At 47.8% G+C, this 17,523-nt stretch overlaps 1 protein-coding gene across 1 annotated transcript in view; it reads right to left on the bottom strand.

Moving 5' to 3' along the window:
• Nucleotides 1-17,243, bottom strand: part of MAML3 (mastermind like transcriptional coactivator 3) — a 222,428-nt gene extending 205,185 nt beyond the window's left edge. The window contains exon 1 of the mRNA XM_035551599.2: nucleotides 16,411-17,243. Coding sequence (XP_035407492.1) covers nucleotides 16,411-16,845 — 435 coding nt within the window. The 5' untranslated portion in view covers nucleotides 16,846-17,243. The remainder of the gene's footprint in view (nucleotides 1-16,410) is intronic.
• Between the last annotated feature and the right edge of the window lie 280 nt (nucleotides 17,244-17,523).

Raw genomic sequence — 17,523 nt, 5'->3', positions numbered from 1 at the left:
TCAACAGATATGACTCAATTTTAGCCTCCTTGTCTCCTCCTTCAGCTTGCAAGGAACAGGATCGTTTGTGACTGCAGAAAAAGAAGGCAGATTCTTCCTTTATCTGGGCTAATCTATTTTACTAAGTATGGCAGCAGTTCTTCGGAAAAAGACACAGAGTAATTGCTACTATTACCAGCATAATCCCTTCCTCTGTCTTAGATGTGAATTCTTCGCTCACTGCTTCTGTCAGTCTACTTTCTGGAGCAGAGGCTGAGTGAACAGGGCATAGTACAGCGTGGTCAGTTACACGTGCATACAGAAGCGGCCAAAGGCTACAGCACACAGGGAATCTGCAAGCCTTTGTCACAGGTCAGTCTGTGCCAAAACATAAAAAAACAAACACACAAATACTACATTATGTTGTTTGGTTTACAGCTGTTGTTGAAGCTCTCTCACTGCACGAAGTGCTGCCCACTGAAAGAAGCCAACCCGGAAAATTATGGAGTGAAAAAAATAAAATCAGAATATCAAAGGTGGAATACAAAAGGGACATGCATTTTGTACAAGCGTTTTAGCCCCAGAAAGAATTAGTACTTTGGCCATTGCTGTGATTTTACAAATCACATTTAAACATCTGGAACAGCTCTCAGCTTGATGGTCACCAACAGCACGTTATTTTATGAAATAACAATAATAAAGACTAATTCCAATCACTAATCCCAAATTCGAAAAGTTACGCGTTACAAACCATCTTAGGCCCTACAGAAGCAGACAAAAGCAAGGCAATTCGCACAAAACCATCACACTATTGACGTGACAGCAGAGCTGGAAGGCACGTCAAGGCTCAGTCCCAGCAGGACCGTCCTGAGCCCTGCCAGCAGCGCCCCTGGACGCAGCCGGGCTCCCTCCTGCAGCTCCCGTGACACAACTGCGTGGGTACAAAGGAAAGGGGCCCGGGCCGAAGCGAAACAGATCTGCCTGGCAGCCATCAGCGCTGGTGGTTACACAACCCCGCGTGTTACCGGTAGCTTCACAGGACTCCCACAGGCTGGACGGCAGCCAGGACGACCTCTCAGCTATTTTCTGTTTCCTTTAGCTTTCAGAGAAGTTTGCGCTCTCTCTCGACCGACTGGATTTCTACCAGCGGGTAAAAGCTAAATAAATACCCAAGCTAGAGAACAAAAAAGAGTTAATATAAAACCTCACTTCAAATTAAAGGGACTTCCTTTTACGTAAAGCCCATCTCTCGCTCGGGGCTGCCGACAGCACAGCAAGCAAGGGGTAGCACGGGCAGCACACCCCTCCCACCTCCCGCTGCCCGAGCCCCTGCAGCCTGGGCAGAGCATGGCACACGAGCCCAGGGCTTCTTGCCAAGGCTTCCCCCTGCTCACAGTAGCGATCCCAAGGATATATATATTTATTTTTTTTAACTTGTGGGAACGGCTCCAAGTATTATCCATTAGTCTTGCACCTTGCAAGAGTTTTAATTCCAGACCCGTAACTCCGGGTCAGACTTCCTGAGCCTGGATCATAGCAGCAATATTTTAAGAATAGACTTTTAATTTTCAGTTTTCGTAGCTGTTTTGGTTAATTCTTCAAGGCACCTAAAGTACTCACTCATACCAATGTACTGCACTAGTATGTGCTAGTATGGCAGATAAATGCTCTTTTTCCCAGCGCTTAATCACTCGCTAACTAACACAAACAGGTGTTACTGCCCCAAAACCACACAGCTGGCACTGCTGTGCCCAAGGATGCCCGAGGTGACCGAGATCAGCAGGCAGCTCTGCAGAAATGAGCTGGGCCAAAACTCACCCACAAATGGGGGCCCTTAAACAACTCCTCGAGCCCTTCAGCACCAGTTCTGACAGAGCAGCCTCTTTGGACTTGCCCTCACAGCAAGAAGGAGCTGAATTATGCAATGAATGACAAACTCTCTGGAATCCATACTCAAGTTGGCTGGGGAAAAAAAAAAAAAAAAAATCCCCTCAGGTGTTCTGGCTCAGGTTTATCAACCATTATAGGATCAAACCACTTTATGGAAGAGGGCTCTGTCACCTCTACTAAGTAGTCAAGTCTGAATCCTCTTCCAGAGAGATGTCCTCTCCCAGAGAGCTCACTGAAAATGTCCATTACCTTGAGAAAAGACAGTCAAACAAGAAAGCCTCCTGGTTTTTTCCCCATTATGGTCTCCAGTCCATGACACACCGTGCTGAATTAGCCCTCCAAAGTCAGTGGCTATTTGCTACAAAAATTCACGATTTACATTTTTGGGTTGTCTTAAAGAAATCCCATGGCCTTCATTGCTGCATGGTTCAGAATATACTTCTAACATCGCACCGAGTGAAAAAAGCTTCAGGAGCCACCACTGGAAAGAGATTGCCATTCCTCCCTTCCCACACATCCTGCTCAATAAGATGTCTCAATCGCAGCCCAGTATTCACAAAAGCAGTGGTCCACCTCACAGCCAGAGAGAAGAAAGCCATCGCTAAAAATATTTAAAATACGGCCTAGTTCTGAAATTTCATCTCCCATATGCAATTGAGCCATTATTGAGACAAACCCATGCGGTGGTAATAGGGGATACTGAACTGAAGCAGCCAGAAAAAACATGTTGCATAAACAGTGAGAGCTGTGCTGTGTTTTTTTTTTGTCGTTGTTGTTCTTTTTTGTTCCACCACCACCTTCGGAAGAATTAAACTAACTTAGTCGTGCCAGGATGAAAGGCCTCTGCAGAAAAATGATTTTGGAGGAAATGAAGACTTTTTCCAATCACATAATTTTCTTGAAGTGACAGGGCCCTCCAATTCTTCAAACTTCCACCTTACAAACGGAAATTAAAAATATGGTCCCAGTTGTCAAAACACACATTTACCATAAATAAACCCATTAGTCACTGCAAGGTTCTCTCTATATGAATTATACTGTCTTATGAGCAATTTTAGTTTGAGGCTACCACACTGTAGAGACTAGCTGTACGTCTCTTCTCTGATACTTAAAAAACAAATACAACATCCTCTGCTACAAAGAATGATAGCCTTTGAGCAATGTGACATTTATTATTATAAAGCACTTGTGAAAATATGTTTTCTTAATAAAAATTGAACCATCAGTGGACATCATCTGTGCCCAATGAAACCAGTCAGATAGCAGCTGCACATAAATACACACACATTTATGAAATGTACGTACAGATTCACTGTGAGGAATTAGAAATGCAGTATTTATGTGGTGTTTTTTTTTTTTTTGGGCTTTTCCACCACCCAGACATAAAATTCACACACAAACACTGAGAACCGTGAAGATTTGGGTCTCCCCTTGCAGGACAGCCACAGGTCTCTGCCACAGGAGCCAAAAGCGGTGCTCTAGTTTGCATTCCTAAAGCCTTTATCCTCTTTCTTTCAGTCAGAGCTCAGTCCACACACCTCAACAATTATTTGAATCCAATCTTTCCCAAACTTGCAATATCATCTTACATTTGCCATGCAGCTTTTAATGCCTGTGTCAGGAGTTCTGAAAAGCGTACAACTTGTGGATCCTTAGCACTCAGAGAGGGAGCGGGGGGTTTCCCAGCAAAGATGCAGATAATTTTCAGAAATTTCCCTTACTCAAATTGCTTTTCTTAACTGCCACTCAGTGTCACACGATCCCAGAAGTGTGCAGGCTATACGATAGAAATGACAGCTCTAGATTTCTAAATTCTAAAATAAAAGCTACAGATAGGGAGTTTGGGAACGCAGAGCCAGCACTTGTTGACATCAGATCAGGAAAAAGTGTTACAAATAAAATCATCTTTATAAACACTCAAATATAAGCAATTAACTTTTTTTTTTTAAGCTTGCCAAAAAAAATCAATTTATTACAAGAACTAGCATAGTTCTCTATGCAAGTATTGGACTGGGCCTGTTAGTAGTAACTTCCTAAGACATCCCCCAAAATTTGTTCCAAATATTACCACCATGCTTGCACTCCTGTAATCTTCTCTGGACTGAACATCTCCATGGATATCTTTTACTCTCTCTCTCCTCACAAGCTCTGTCTCTCAGAGATGAGCTAAATGAAGTTAAATGGCCCTTTTAATACCCCATTATACAAACAATCCCTTCACAACACCACGAAGAATAAGAGATTGATTTATATCGATATTTACAGAACAACAAAAGGAACAGAAGCAATACATAAAAACACTGCTGTCAATAACGAGAGGAAAATAAGTATACTATTACTTACTATTACCAAAATACATGAGACCCTCTGTTCTCTCTGGGGGAAAGAAATGGGTCTCACTGGTGGGACGGTGCATCCTACATCCTAGGTAGGAAACTCAATGTATTCTCCTGTTCTCTTGCACCACTAAGCATCTGCAGCTTTCTTTGTTTTTACCTCAAGGCCAAACTCAAATTCTTGTGACGAAAGCAAATCAAATTTACCTAATCTGAGTACAGATACTTCCTGTACAGGTAACACATTGACATACAAAGCCTAATATGTATCTTCAGCACATTCTGGCACCCTCTGGGATGAGGAAAGGTAGCTCTGTGACATAAGGTCCCTTACTGAAGTTTCACCATTATGTAGTTCAGTAATTAAGTAAAGTTGTCAGCTCAGTATTATGGCTGAAACATTCAAGTACTGCATACAGAACTTATTTTTGTCATCTATCCAAATGCTAATAAAGTTTTCTCTAAAGCTGGAAAAGGCACCTTTTTGGATCATACAAATCCTATTACAAAGCACTCTCTAAAGAGCTTTTAAGGCATTCTTATGGAAAAATTTCAGTTGCTTTGCCTGAGATGGTAATGGCCCAAGTTGTGCAGGTCCAAGTAGGTCTGATGAAACATGGTATTAATTTTCAAGCTCACCTGTTTAACAGTATGCCTCTAAATTAACCACCCCGATGACACGAAGTGCTAACCACCTGCTTCACACACCATGGCACAGACAGGATAGCTCAGCCAACGACAGGATACGATTATGTCTATGGCTTATTGCCCTGTCAAATCTGTAAATCTTCCTGAAAACCCTCGCTGCTTGGTAGCGTTGTCTGACCTCAGGGACAGAAGCTCATCCTCTCCCTTCCAAAAATAAGAGGCACTACCACCCAAGGGAAAGGAAATCTCTCATAGCCGTTCAGTAAAATAAGGCCTGCGGTGCACTCCTCAGCATTTCTCTCCAGATCCACCAGAAAACAGGAACACAGCCAGCCTCTGAACCACTGTGAACTACCTGAAATACTTTCCACTTGTTCCACTGGTTTGAGAAACATGCATTGCCTCCTACCTCCCACGGCAATCAAGTTTGGAAACTGGTTTCCATTAGCAATGAATGGATACATCTAGGGAGAAAAAAATATATATATTGAAATGTAGCTTGTTTTACCAAGACAAAGTGAATCCATCAGGAGAAAAAAAAAAATACCACACCACTTAACCAACTTCAGAAGTGTGCAAATAGGATTTGGACATAAAGGACTTAAAATACACACATCTGTTTGTTACTAACGTGTAAGAAGTTACTTGGGCAATAGCTTTCACATGAACTGCTGCAGTCTGTTGGCAGCCTCCAAGACACACACAACAGGTAACTACGAAAAGCAAGCCTGCTGTCTGCAGGTTTACATCTGCTGAGTAACTTTGTCATACAAATTCGTTATCCGTGCCCCTGAAAACTGTTCCAAATTCCTCAGATCAGAGCAAAACCAAAACATCCGTCACCACCTAATTTAACTACAGTGCAGAAAATCATGTAGCACAATGCACTGTAATGCCCTCGCGGATTTAAGACCCACTTCCTCGGGTCTCTGCATTTCTGGTGCAGCGCCTTCCTGCTTCTCCTTGCAAATGGGAAGCACGTGGCAGCACAGCGGGGGCAAACTTTTGTACCTACCACTCCCACGACTGCCGTCCTACGATGAACAGGACAGCAGTCCTGGGAACACGGGAGCAGAGACATGCCACATGTCCCCATCAACGTGCTCCTGTTGGCATAGCAGGCTACAGGGATGCAGACCGTGCTCAGTGAGGATGAAACCTTCAGCACACGGCAGCAAGACACAACTAAGCACGTGGGAAGTGCACTGTTTTCCACAGGTAATAAAGCACTTAATTTCCCTATCCTCCCCATTCCCACTGCTGCTAGAGAGACCACGAATGGCAGATCACGATGTGTAATTCAAATGCACTGAAGTTCCTCATTGCAATGGCTTCAAGAACTTCCAAGAAAAAAAGCAGAGCAAACAGTGTATTTTTCCCTAATTTCATCCTCAGATTAAGAATGTAAATCCTTTTTAGGCAAATTTCTCCACAAGTTTCTAACTAAGCGAAACTGGCTTTGAAAATACGATATAAGCAACTAAGAACAGGATGGATATATATACATACATACAGGATATAAACACACACACATTTTTTTGTTGTTGTTTTTGAAAGCACTATATGGCCTTTATGGAAGACAGCCTCACCGTGATCCACCTGTGAGCACAACGGCTGCATTAGTATCCAGAGAGCTGCAGAGCTCTGTGATAAACTGCAGCACTGTATATTTTTGACTTGCTCATCTGCACTCAGGCTACTAATCCATCTCTGCTAGGACAACTGTAAGACAACTATACTGGATGTTACACCTTTTTAAGCAGAAACAGGCAGCTCTGCTAAAATACACACACACAAAAAAAAACAACCACAATTAAACCAAAAGCAAGAAGATCCTGCCTAAATTATTGCAAGATTTCTGTCCTTGTGTATTAGGATATTAAGTGTATATGGATCCTGTCTAAGAAAAAAATTATATTTGATATCAAACTGATACAGCTCTAATAAAACTGATTATATTTTTAAACAGCTGCAAGCATTTAGTTTCCTGCCTTCACAACAGGAAAGACATTTGATTTTCAGCTTAAATCTTGAATCTTAAAACATGTAAGAACTGTATATTTTTTAAAAATGCATCTCTGAAATAATACGGATTTTTTCAATCAAGTTTGTTCATGCTACTTTCCTCTACAGAGGCCCATCCATATGGCAATCCCTGTTTTTACTTATTGGCCATCTTCCTGCCTTTACAAACATCTAAGTTTGTAAATGAAGAGCTCAGAAGAGCTTCTCTTACCTTAAAAAAAAATAATAAATAAATAAAAAGCATTCCAAAAGCAGGGGGGGGAATTCTGAGGTGAAGTACTTTGGTGGAATTTCTGACATATCCTACCGTTACTTGAGCTGCCCAGCACAACTCACTCCTGCCACGACCTTTCTGAGCAAGCGAGCCAGCGCAAGTTAACTCCTTACGTGGCGTTATGACGTATGCTCATTATGAGATCACCATCCACAACACACGTCACAGATCTGGGGAGGAAACAGTTTTGAAACCAGAAGCAACGTCTTCTCAAGTAACTACTGGTGAAACCCAACATTTGAAACACACTGCGTCAGAAATACCACTATCCCTAATGCTGTTGTCTACCTGCTGTGCTAACGGGTTGGGTTCTGATGAGCGAGTTAATTCTGAAATAAAACATCCAAGAAAGGGGGGGGGGGAATGAACAGAAGCATACCTCGAATCACCCATCCCTAACTTACTGTAAAACCAAATCACCTATTCCAATCAGCATTCAGACTAAAGTTTCATGAAAAAATCCATTCAGAGAATTATAATTTATGTTATCTTTACTAATCTTCATATGACAAAGCTACAGAAGTTGCTCTGTGATTTTTTTCTCCTGGAGCACTTGAATAAAAACCTTTGTCATATTGTCCAGAACTGGACTCTGACAGAAGGCAGATAAAACTATGCACGAGACAAGATGCTCTACCTTGGACTTGCCAGCTCACCTAAATATCATCTTAATCCCCTAAGTATGTCAAGACACCACATCCTGCGAATGGCAATACCATCTACGCAGGCCTTTCATAATTATTTTACCCTGTTTATTATTCTATGTGGAACTAAAATGAGCATAAGCGCATCTGAGCAGCCTGTATCACACTGCAAAGGTAAACCAACAGCAAAGTTGGTCAGTTTTACAGAAGGAAACCAGGAAATGAAATACAAACACTACTTTTTTCCTCACAGGAAGAAGAGGGACGACCTACCCGATGCAAGTGCCGTGGCCAGCACTTGGACGCCTGCTTCGGAGACAGGCCGTTCCCCTCAGCCCCCTCAAGGCTCCAGGTCACCACCCCACCTTTGCAGGCACCAGCACCCCCAAAAACCTTCTGCAAGCACCCTGCCAGATGCTGCTGAAGCCTTTCACTCCCAGAATAACCACAGCCGCACACAACCACCAGGTTTTCAACAATACACGCAGCCTCACCACCGGCTTTAAGCAGCACGGAATTTCACAGCAAAAAGGCAATACGAGACAGATTCGCCATCCCCGAGGAATCACTTTCTCAAGATAGCAGGTATTTGGACCCAAAATGAAGGAACAAAACAGTGTATTTCATGTGTTCAAATATCCATAGCAACTTTGGAGAGAGAGGGCCTGTGCCAGCTTCTTAGAGCCCTCTCCGGCGGTAAGGCTGCCACGCACTTCACCACAGTAACTGGTGAGGGGAAGCTTGTAACTTCGCTCCTCAAAATCAGTTTTGGTTTTGCTACTCCACACTCACAAGTCTCCATTGTCAGTACCCGCTGCTGGCATTTCTCACAACAGAAGTGTTACTGAGAAGGGCAGCGAACCCTGGTGTAAATATCAAGGTAGAAAATGTTTAAGAAATGAAATGAAGGAGAGAAAATAAATGGATTTTTCTTCCTGTTTTGCATTATGTAGAATACACATTAAAACGTGTTAGAAAAAGTAAGCCCAAGACAACTCCTCCAAGTCAAAAAACATAAAGTCAGTTTTTCTGAGGGTAATTTTCAAAACTGCAGCAATCCAGACCTTAAATAATCTCATGCTAACAAGTTTGTAGGCTAAAAGTTATTTATGCCATCAAAGAATGAAAACAGATAGCACTGTAACCTCTGCATGGCATCTCCACTTTCACTGGAATGCAAAGATCACAAGCTCAGCCCAGAAATTTGCTGTAATGCAAGGATCCACAGATGATTTTGACCCATTACATCACATCCAGTGAAGGATTACACGCCAGAGCACTCCAGCCCATTTGGAGCTCAGGATGGCTGCCATTCAGTCACAGAAGCCTACAGCAAAAGTATGAGTTCGCTAAAGTCTTCAAGGCTACCTGCTTCAATGAGAACCAAAGCTATGTTGAACAAATAAAGATAATGTTTGCCAAAAACATCATTAAAAATTGGTTGTTCAACGTTTGCAGCAGTTTTCCCTGTGCTGCCTCACTTATGCTCTGGAATGCAACCCAGAGCAATCAGAACAACAGCCACCAGCTTCTGGGACCGAAACGAACAACAGCAAAAATCACATCTGAAATGTAACAATCTTTTTAGCAGTCCAAAGACGACTACTGCCAACTAAGATATAGTTTAAAGTCATTTTCTCAAATACTAGAGCATCTGTAACCACAATATTCTGCATAATCAGAAGCGATAGGAAATGCTACGATTTCTCTCTTGGCTAAGTGCTGCTCTATCCTCCTTAAGGAAATGTCTTAAATGATTAAAAAAAAAAAAAACTCCAATACTTTTCATAACTCTTCCACTCTCTCATCTGCCATAACCAACTCCCTTCCTCCCTTCAATTAAACCCAATGAACAAGTGCCATAATATCACCGTGGATTAGATATGACCCAAAGCAAAAAGGAAGCTGAAAATATAGAAAATGGATACATATCTGTGGATCTTAAACTTATCATTCCAGTACATCCCCTTCCACCACCAGCACTGATCGCTGGTCTCCCTCCAACCTCACAAATCCTTACAGCACAAATCCTTCACTCTGTCATTTAGAGCACGGTATAAAAGCCAGTCTACATGCACGTGTACTGGTCTGTATAAATACAGCTACGTCAGCACGTTGGCTGCTTGTTGTGATAAGGCCCAGGGTCAGAGTCAAGCCGGGGACCAATTCTCTGTTCCTTACCTAGGCATGCAGCATCCCAGGGCTCTCTGTACAGGCTGGAGATTTTTCAGAAGCAGCATGAAGACAGAGCAGGAAATGTACCCCTGCGCTGAGGTATTTATGGCTGCTTGTCCGAATCCCCTGGCCTGAGGAAAATGAAGCTGTAATTGCCTTATTCAACCCCCTGCACAGCACAAAGTTAAAGCAATGCAGGGAGGAGCCCCTAGTGTGAAGAAGGGAGGAGGGCACGAGGCAGAACCCAGCAGCCCCACCTGCAACCAGTTAAAAATCAACTCCACCAAGCTTCAATTGCTGAGCACCGAGGACCTTACAGAACAGAGCCCAACATGAACACCTTATAGAAAACGGCCCTGGTAAAAAAAAATATGGGAAAGAAAACGTGGGAACTGTTGGTCTTTCTGTTTATTAGCTTACTTATTCTGAAAGTCATAACTTCAACCCTCTTTTGTGCTCCATGCATGCTGTGGTTGTGCAGAACTGACAAGCAAACAGCAACCGATCATCTCCGCTGCCAACAGCCTGCACAGTTACAGACATCTACAGAAAATGCACGGAGACTACGGGTGGACTTGTCTCTTCGCTCAGGTCAACTAAACAATAAAGTATTCATATCTTCTTACCAATTACACTGTATGTGGTGGCAAACAAAATCGATGTGAAAGAGGGAAGTCTCGAAAGAAAGCTGCTCAGCCCCTTCCTGTAGGCAAAAGAAAAAAATCAGCCGCTGCTATCTCATTAGCCACTGCGAGTTTAAAAAGACATTTTCTCTTACCCCCTGTGAAAGTGGGTTTCCAGCATTCAAAAAGCAAACAACAGCAGACTACAAACATTGTGGAACTGAAGCACGTGAGGGGGAAGCAAAAGAGTGATCAAAATTATATGATTTTATGATTCACCATCTTAGACAAACTAGGAAAATAAATACTTCAGATAGCTAAGCCTCCCCAATTCCCACTGCACATACAAGTATGTTGCTTATCTGAACAGCCTGCGAGATCCCTGACTGGAAAACTGATTGCAGGTTCAAAACTTCAGCCTGAGACTGTACTTCACATTTCAATGCAGAAAACAGTGTACTTGAAGGATTCCAGTCAGCAGTTCCTGGCTGTCAGACCTGTCCTTAAACCTCTGCTAATCCAAGCACATCTCTCCCATGAATTATACGTACTGGAGTAATATGCAAGCAAATGGCATGTACACGCGAGTGTTTAAGGAAAAATGAACTCTGACTTTTGCTGCTTCTCGCAGTCTTTCCCGTGCCAGTGCCTGAATTAAGAGACAGAAGAATCACGTCCACCTACCCCGGCGTTACTTAGCCTGGTTAAAAAAACGTATGCTAGCAGGTAAGCATGTTTCAGCTAACACGTCCGATACGTCTGTCCTGGTATAAGGGCGAAGTTTCACAACAGGATTAAGGTGTTGTAAGACTGTGCTGCCCATGGGAGGGACAGTCAAACAAACCATGGCTCTGACCCAGCTGAACAGTAACCCAGAAGAAAAGGAAAAAAAAACGTTTCCGTCCTCCCTACCCACTCGGTAGGTCGAGCCAGCTGACAGCGGAGCGACACGAGCAAAGGCTAGCACTGGCAAAGGGAGGCGGCAAGAAAACACGGCCACTGACAAGAGCATGAAGGATGAGACTTCCTCGGTGGCGGCAGCTCAGATTTACACCAGCTTAAGCCACTTGTGAAACCTTAAGCTTTAGGTCAAGTTACCACAAATTTAGGTTAACCTAAATGCGACCAATTGTCCCAACACAATCACGTGTTAATATTTTTGGCTCTGTGTTAGCAGAATGAGTTTTGGACACGTTCCAGCTAGAGTCATTCTTCCTGAACTTCACAACGCCTAAAACTTCACTCCGGGACTTCTAACACGTGCTGTTTGTCAGGCTGAAGCGTGGATTTCACCATGGCTGGCTACAGTATGTCAAAACACAACTTTTCCTGCTCCAGCTACGGCTCGTAATGACCCAGCCCACTATCTTTTAGAGAGACACTTTCAGTCAGAGCACACGAAGGTCATGAGGGACTAGTAGTGCTTGAAGCGAAGAGTCTCTCCATTCCTTTCCATTTGCTAAGCTGGAATCTATTGTGCTGACGAGCTGCAAAAGGAGGTCAATGCAAGAACTCCTTGTCCTAGAGGACAGCAATCGCACGGGAGAATCAAGCATGAGTTGATATGAAAAGGAGAAGAAAAATGGGAGAGGCTGTGGAGTAAGAAAGATCCACCCTTAGAGGAAGAGCAAAATAAAAAGGGTTGCACGATGACTCCTTCTATGAGGCATATGAAAAATAAGAAGTGTTGTTGGCCTGGGATTTAATTCTGGTATCATCCCAGTTTTGCATTAACTATTGACTTTACCCCAGCGCGAACAAGATCAGACATAGCTTACAAACGAAGAGATGTTTCAGCCTATTTAGTCATCAGGCATCAGTAAGGACTGCAGCATTTGACCTCTTCTGGAAAATAAGAAGTATCCAAAATACCATTTTTCCTTTTCATCTTTGCAATCCTAGAGAAATAGACCTTTCCTACCATGTAACCGATAACCTCCTGAGCGTGCAGAGCGAGTCACACCACGACACCGCCTGAGGAAGAGCACAAGAGCTGCGCTCAGGTGTATGAAGGCACATGATAACTACAGCAAGGTGCACCATCAGTACAGCAGGTGTAAGGTTTAAAAAACCGCTTGCAAGACCAACGGCGTTATTCAACATTCGATATCTTGAATAAAATTAGCCATGAGTCACTGAGAGAAACCAAGAAGTTATGCATTCCACTGGGGATACCTTTTACAAGAAAAAGGAGAAAGGAAGGGGGAAACTACTTCCCTGTGCTGCAGTATCCGCCAACGGGGAGGAGACACAGCCAGATTTCTGTAGTTCTGAGCGTGCCATTCTGTCCCGAGGCAAAGCAGGCTGAAGGGACCGGCCTGCCCATCTCCCTTCCCTCAGGTAGAAGAGCAACGTGACCATTGACTTCCACGAGGCAGCGCGTTAGCCCAGGACGGGTAAAAAGCAGTATTGGAAAATACTGTGTTTGCCAGCCGTGTTTTCTCTAACTCGAAACTAATTCCGAATTGGCATAGTTATGCCTTGGCAGGGGAACAGAAAAGATGATCTAATAGGTCATTTGACTTCCGTCACTAATTTCTATGATCTAAATAAAATTTTATGGTGTTTAAAACTCAGTTTCCTAAAGGCTGCTTTTAGGGTTAGGAATGGTCGGTTTGACAGTGGCTATCAAGCCCATAACGATACTAAATCAGAAAAGAGTTGAAGAGCTTTTAAAATAGGAAAAAGTAGCTCCAGACCCTTTTTATGTTACAGTAGAGCTCAGATGCAAATCAACGTGCATCGGAAGGTCAATGTGGTAATTACAGAAGCAGCGTTTCACTGGGCAAAAAAATGACAAGAACACCCAATAAGAAGAGCAGCGTCAGGGATAAGACAGAGAGGCGACTTCACTTGGCAATATATATATTATATCCGCTATTATACACTAAATATTTATTATTTATATTATACAGACACACATATATCGCCTCTGAACCACGCTCACACAATACCAGGGATGCAGAGCCAGAAAACTCTTGCACTTAAAGCAGGAACTGAGAAGGCAGATTAGCTCACAAATAACCAAAGCACTGAAATAATGCGCTGATGTTTCCTGGAACCAGTCTGAAGATGAGCAGCAGAGTTTTGGATGGCCTGCAAATTTTCCCCATACTTCTTTCAAAAGCCTAGCTGGTACAGCATTCTAATAATCCAACTCAAAAGCACGGAAAACAACTTTCGCTTTTGCCAGGTTGGACTGGGGAAAAAAAAAAAAAAAGTTCTCCCTGCTATTTATACAGAATTTTAATTTTTGTGCACATCGCAATCGATGCCTGCATGGAAGCAAACTAGTGTTGAAACCCACTGTTCTCCTCAAATAGGATAGGCTAAAATAGCTATAAATTGAGATACTCCAAAATTCAGCCAGTGAAAGCTCGGTCTGTATCAAGACACAAATTCAGCGTAGATCAGCACTTTACGAAATACAGGCGAGCCTATGCTCCTACGTGCCTTTTCAAAAAAAGGCTCCCATTGATAACTGCCTGTCAGTTGACACAGAGTCCTAAACAGTGGAAAATGCATAATCCCTTTCATGAACTCAGGGAGCGAGGGTGCACCCCGTGGGGGTGGTGACAAGGAGCATTGTACGCGCCAGAGAGTTCCTACTCCGTCCAATGAAGAAAATCAGAGCGCGTCTTTCAACGACGATCGCCTTCTACATATGCCTTTTACCCACCTTCTGGGAGGGTCTGCCGGGCACCTCGCTGCCCGGCCCCCTGTCTCTGAATTTGGAGGGGGGCACGCACACACTCCAGTAATACTTTCCTTGGATTTGCCTTGCCCTCCTGATGAAAAAGCATTGCAGACGGTGTTTCTCACTGCATTTGTTGTCGTTGAGTCCTAACTGACTGCCTCAGCTCCAGAACGTGCACTTTAATAATGGGAGGGAAGGATTTAACGATGGTTTTGTGCGAGGAGTAACGCGCTAGCAGACCCGTAGGATTGTGTCACTGTGAACCTCTCAGCTGGAGGTCACCAGAGAATAGAGAAAGGGAGAAAACCCCAACGTGTTGTTTTGTGTTTTCTCAAGCCGGAATGAAGTATTATATAAAGTTGAACTGTTTCGGTAAATGGAAATCACGATGAGTTTAAACTGTGAAACTTAGCAAACTTGTGATTGCCAGAAGTGAAGAACTTTGTTTGTACCATAAAAGTCTCAAAGAGAATACCTTCCAGTTGCTTTGAAAGGAGCAGTTTCCCAGGTTTTAAGTACAACTTCCACGTGCCTACGAAGGTACCCTCATGTTCTCAGGTGTTAAGACAGAAATCGTAATCGACGCTCTACAGGTGAAACGAAGCAGATTATACTTCCAATTTTTGCTACAACGCTTCTTGCAAATGCTCTTAAAAACCCAGCGGTTGGTGGGAAAGGGTCCTCTCCGATAAAGTGCCGGGGTTTCTCTTTAAGCTCAGAGCGCCGTGCACACCAAGCAGAGATAAATGGCGTGCGGGCTGCCACCTCAGACACAGCCACAGCTCCGGCCCCGCCGCTTGCGTGCCCTCCCCTGCAGCCGGGCTTCCCCCACCGCGCCGCGGGTCCCTCGCGGCGGCAGCCGGGGCCGCCTGCCCTCCTCTGCCCACTTTGTTTCCCCAACTTTCGCACCTTGCGCATCCCCCCCCCCGGCCCCCGGAGGGGAAGGGGGGAGCAGCGACTCGCTCGGCTCGGTCGGGGCCGCCCGGCTCTTCCCCGGGGGGGGGCCGGGAGAGCCCGGAGGAGCCGCCAGGAAGGCGGCGAGATGTCAGGGAGGCTGCTCCGCTTCCTGCTGGCCAGGCTCCCCCCCCGGGCGGCTCCCGGGCGGCGGGGGGGGATGCTGGGGGGGGATGAGGGGCGCACACACGCACAGACACACGCGCACGGCGCCCAGCTTTTGTCTGCCGCCGGCCGGCCCCGTCCCCACCTCCCCGCCCGGGGCGGACAAAGCGGCCGGCAGCGGGCCGGGGGTGAAGGGGCCGCGGAGGGACGGGACGGGGACGGGACGGGACGGGACGGAAAGGGCACGGGATGGAAGTGGGATGGGGAGGCCGCCCCCCGCCGCTCCGTCACGGTTCCCCCCGCGGGGGCCGGCGGCAGCTGCCGCCCTGCGGGACCCCCCCGCGCGGCAGGGGAGGGAGCGAGGGAGGGACGTGCGGGGCTTGTAAACCACACGCCTCCTCTCCTCTCCTCCTCCGCCTCCTCCTCCTCCTCCTCCCCGCCGGGCTCCGCCGCCCATTGTGCGCCCTGCAGACGGCGAGGCCCCGGCTGCCCCCTGCCCGGGAGAGCACGGGGGGGGGGGGGCTCCGGGACACCCGAGCGCTGCCCCCCCGGAGCCGTGCCGAGCCGTGCCGCCGGCTGCCGGCCGCGACCTGCTATAAATAAGGCCGGCGCTGGCAGCGGGTCGCGGCTCCCCCCGCGCCGCCTTTGATTATTCATCATGGGAGCGGGCTGGGAGTGGGAAACTCCGCTTCCTACTCGCGGCTCCGCTCCGTGCGGCTCAGCCCCCGCCCCCTGCCCCCCCCCCCCCCCGCCGCTCGCCCAGCTCCTTAAAACCCGAGCAAACTTTCGGAAGCGGCTCAGCGCAGCCTGCTCTCGCCCGGGGCGCCGGGTGCCGGCCTCCCCCGGCGGCGGGGAGCGGAGCCCCGCGCCCCAAAACACGCACCCCACGGCCCCACTGCCCCCCCCCCCCCAAAAAAAAAAAATATAAAGACACAACAAAAAGTTTGCTCGCTCCATGCAAGTTGCGCGAACGCCCCCCCCCACACACACACACACTCCGTGCCCGAGGCCGAGCCTCCCTCCCCTCCGGTGGGGGGCCCGGGCCGCCCCCTGCCCTTACCATGATCAGCGTGTGGTTCCTCTGCTCCGCCGCGGCGGGCTCGGCATCCTGCTGCTGCTTGCCCTGCTGCTGCTGCTGCTGCTGCTGCTGCTTGGCGCCCGTCTTCTTGGCCCTCTGCTCCAGCGTCCTCTGGTAGAGGCTCACCGTGTCCCTGCGCTCCAGCTCCAGCTGCTCCGCCTGGGCTTGCTGGTACCTGCTCTCGCAGCTGACATGGTGCCGCCGGCAGCCCTCGATGCGCTGCCGCAGCCGCTCCACCACCGTGCTGTGCTTGGGGACGCCGCCGCCGGCAGCATTGTTCCCGGGGGCGGCGGCGGGCGGGCCGTGGGGGGCGCCGCCGACCCCGAGAGCGGCCCCGCCGAGCCCGCCGCCCAGGTTATTGTTGATGCAGATGCCCCCGCCGTTGGAGGCGGCGGCGGGGGCCGCGAAATCCCCCATCGCCTGCCCCGCGCGCACTATTTTGGAAGAAGTTTGGAGCCTGCCCCCGCCGCGCACGCAGTCCCCTCCGGGGTCCCGGCGGGATACTTTTCAGAGGGCCGCCGGGGGGAGGAGGGGGCGCCGGCATGTAGCGGGCGAGCGGCGAGCCCCGGCGAGCGTCCCTCCTCGCCCCCAGCCAATCCCCCTCGAGGCTCTCCAAAACATGAAGCGGGGAGCGAGCGGCGGCGGGGGGGGAGAGGAGGAGGAGGAGGAGAGGGAGGAGGAGGAGGAGGGAAGGAGGGAGGGAGGAAGGCGGCGAGCGGAGGTGCCGGGAGGTTATCGCCGGCGGCGCGGCCACCCGCACGGCCAGCTGTGCTGCTGCTGCTGCTCCTGCTGCTGCTGCTGCTGCTGGTGCTGCTGCTGCTGGGGCGGCCGCCCCCGGGCGCTACGGGGCCGCTGCCTGCCCCCCATCGCCCATCGCCGCGGGACCGCCTCCTGCCCCCGGACACCGCTCCGCCGCCGGGGAGCGAGCCGCATGCACGCGCGCGGGGACGCGGGGACGCGCGCCCCCCCCGCCCCCGGTTCTCCGCCGGGCACGCGCCGCGCGCCCCCCCGGCATGGAGCGGGGCGGGGGGGCCGGCGCCGGGGCTCCCCGCCTAGAGAAAAGTTTTGGGGCCGCCGCCGCGCCGCGCCCGCTGC

This window comes from Cygnus atratus, chromosome 4 (assembly GCF_013377495.2).
Source record: "Cygnus atratus isolate AKBS03 ecotype Queensland, Australia chromosome 4, CAtr_DNAZoo_HiC_assembly, whole genome shotgun sequence".
NCBI classification, from domain to species: domain Eukaryota; kingdom Metazoa; phylum Chordata; class Aves; order Anseriformes; family Anatidae; genus Cygnus; species Cygnus atratus.
This window is presented reverse-complemented; position numbering and strand designations above follow the sequence as displayed.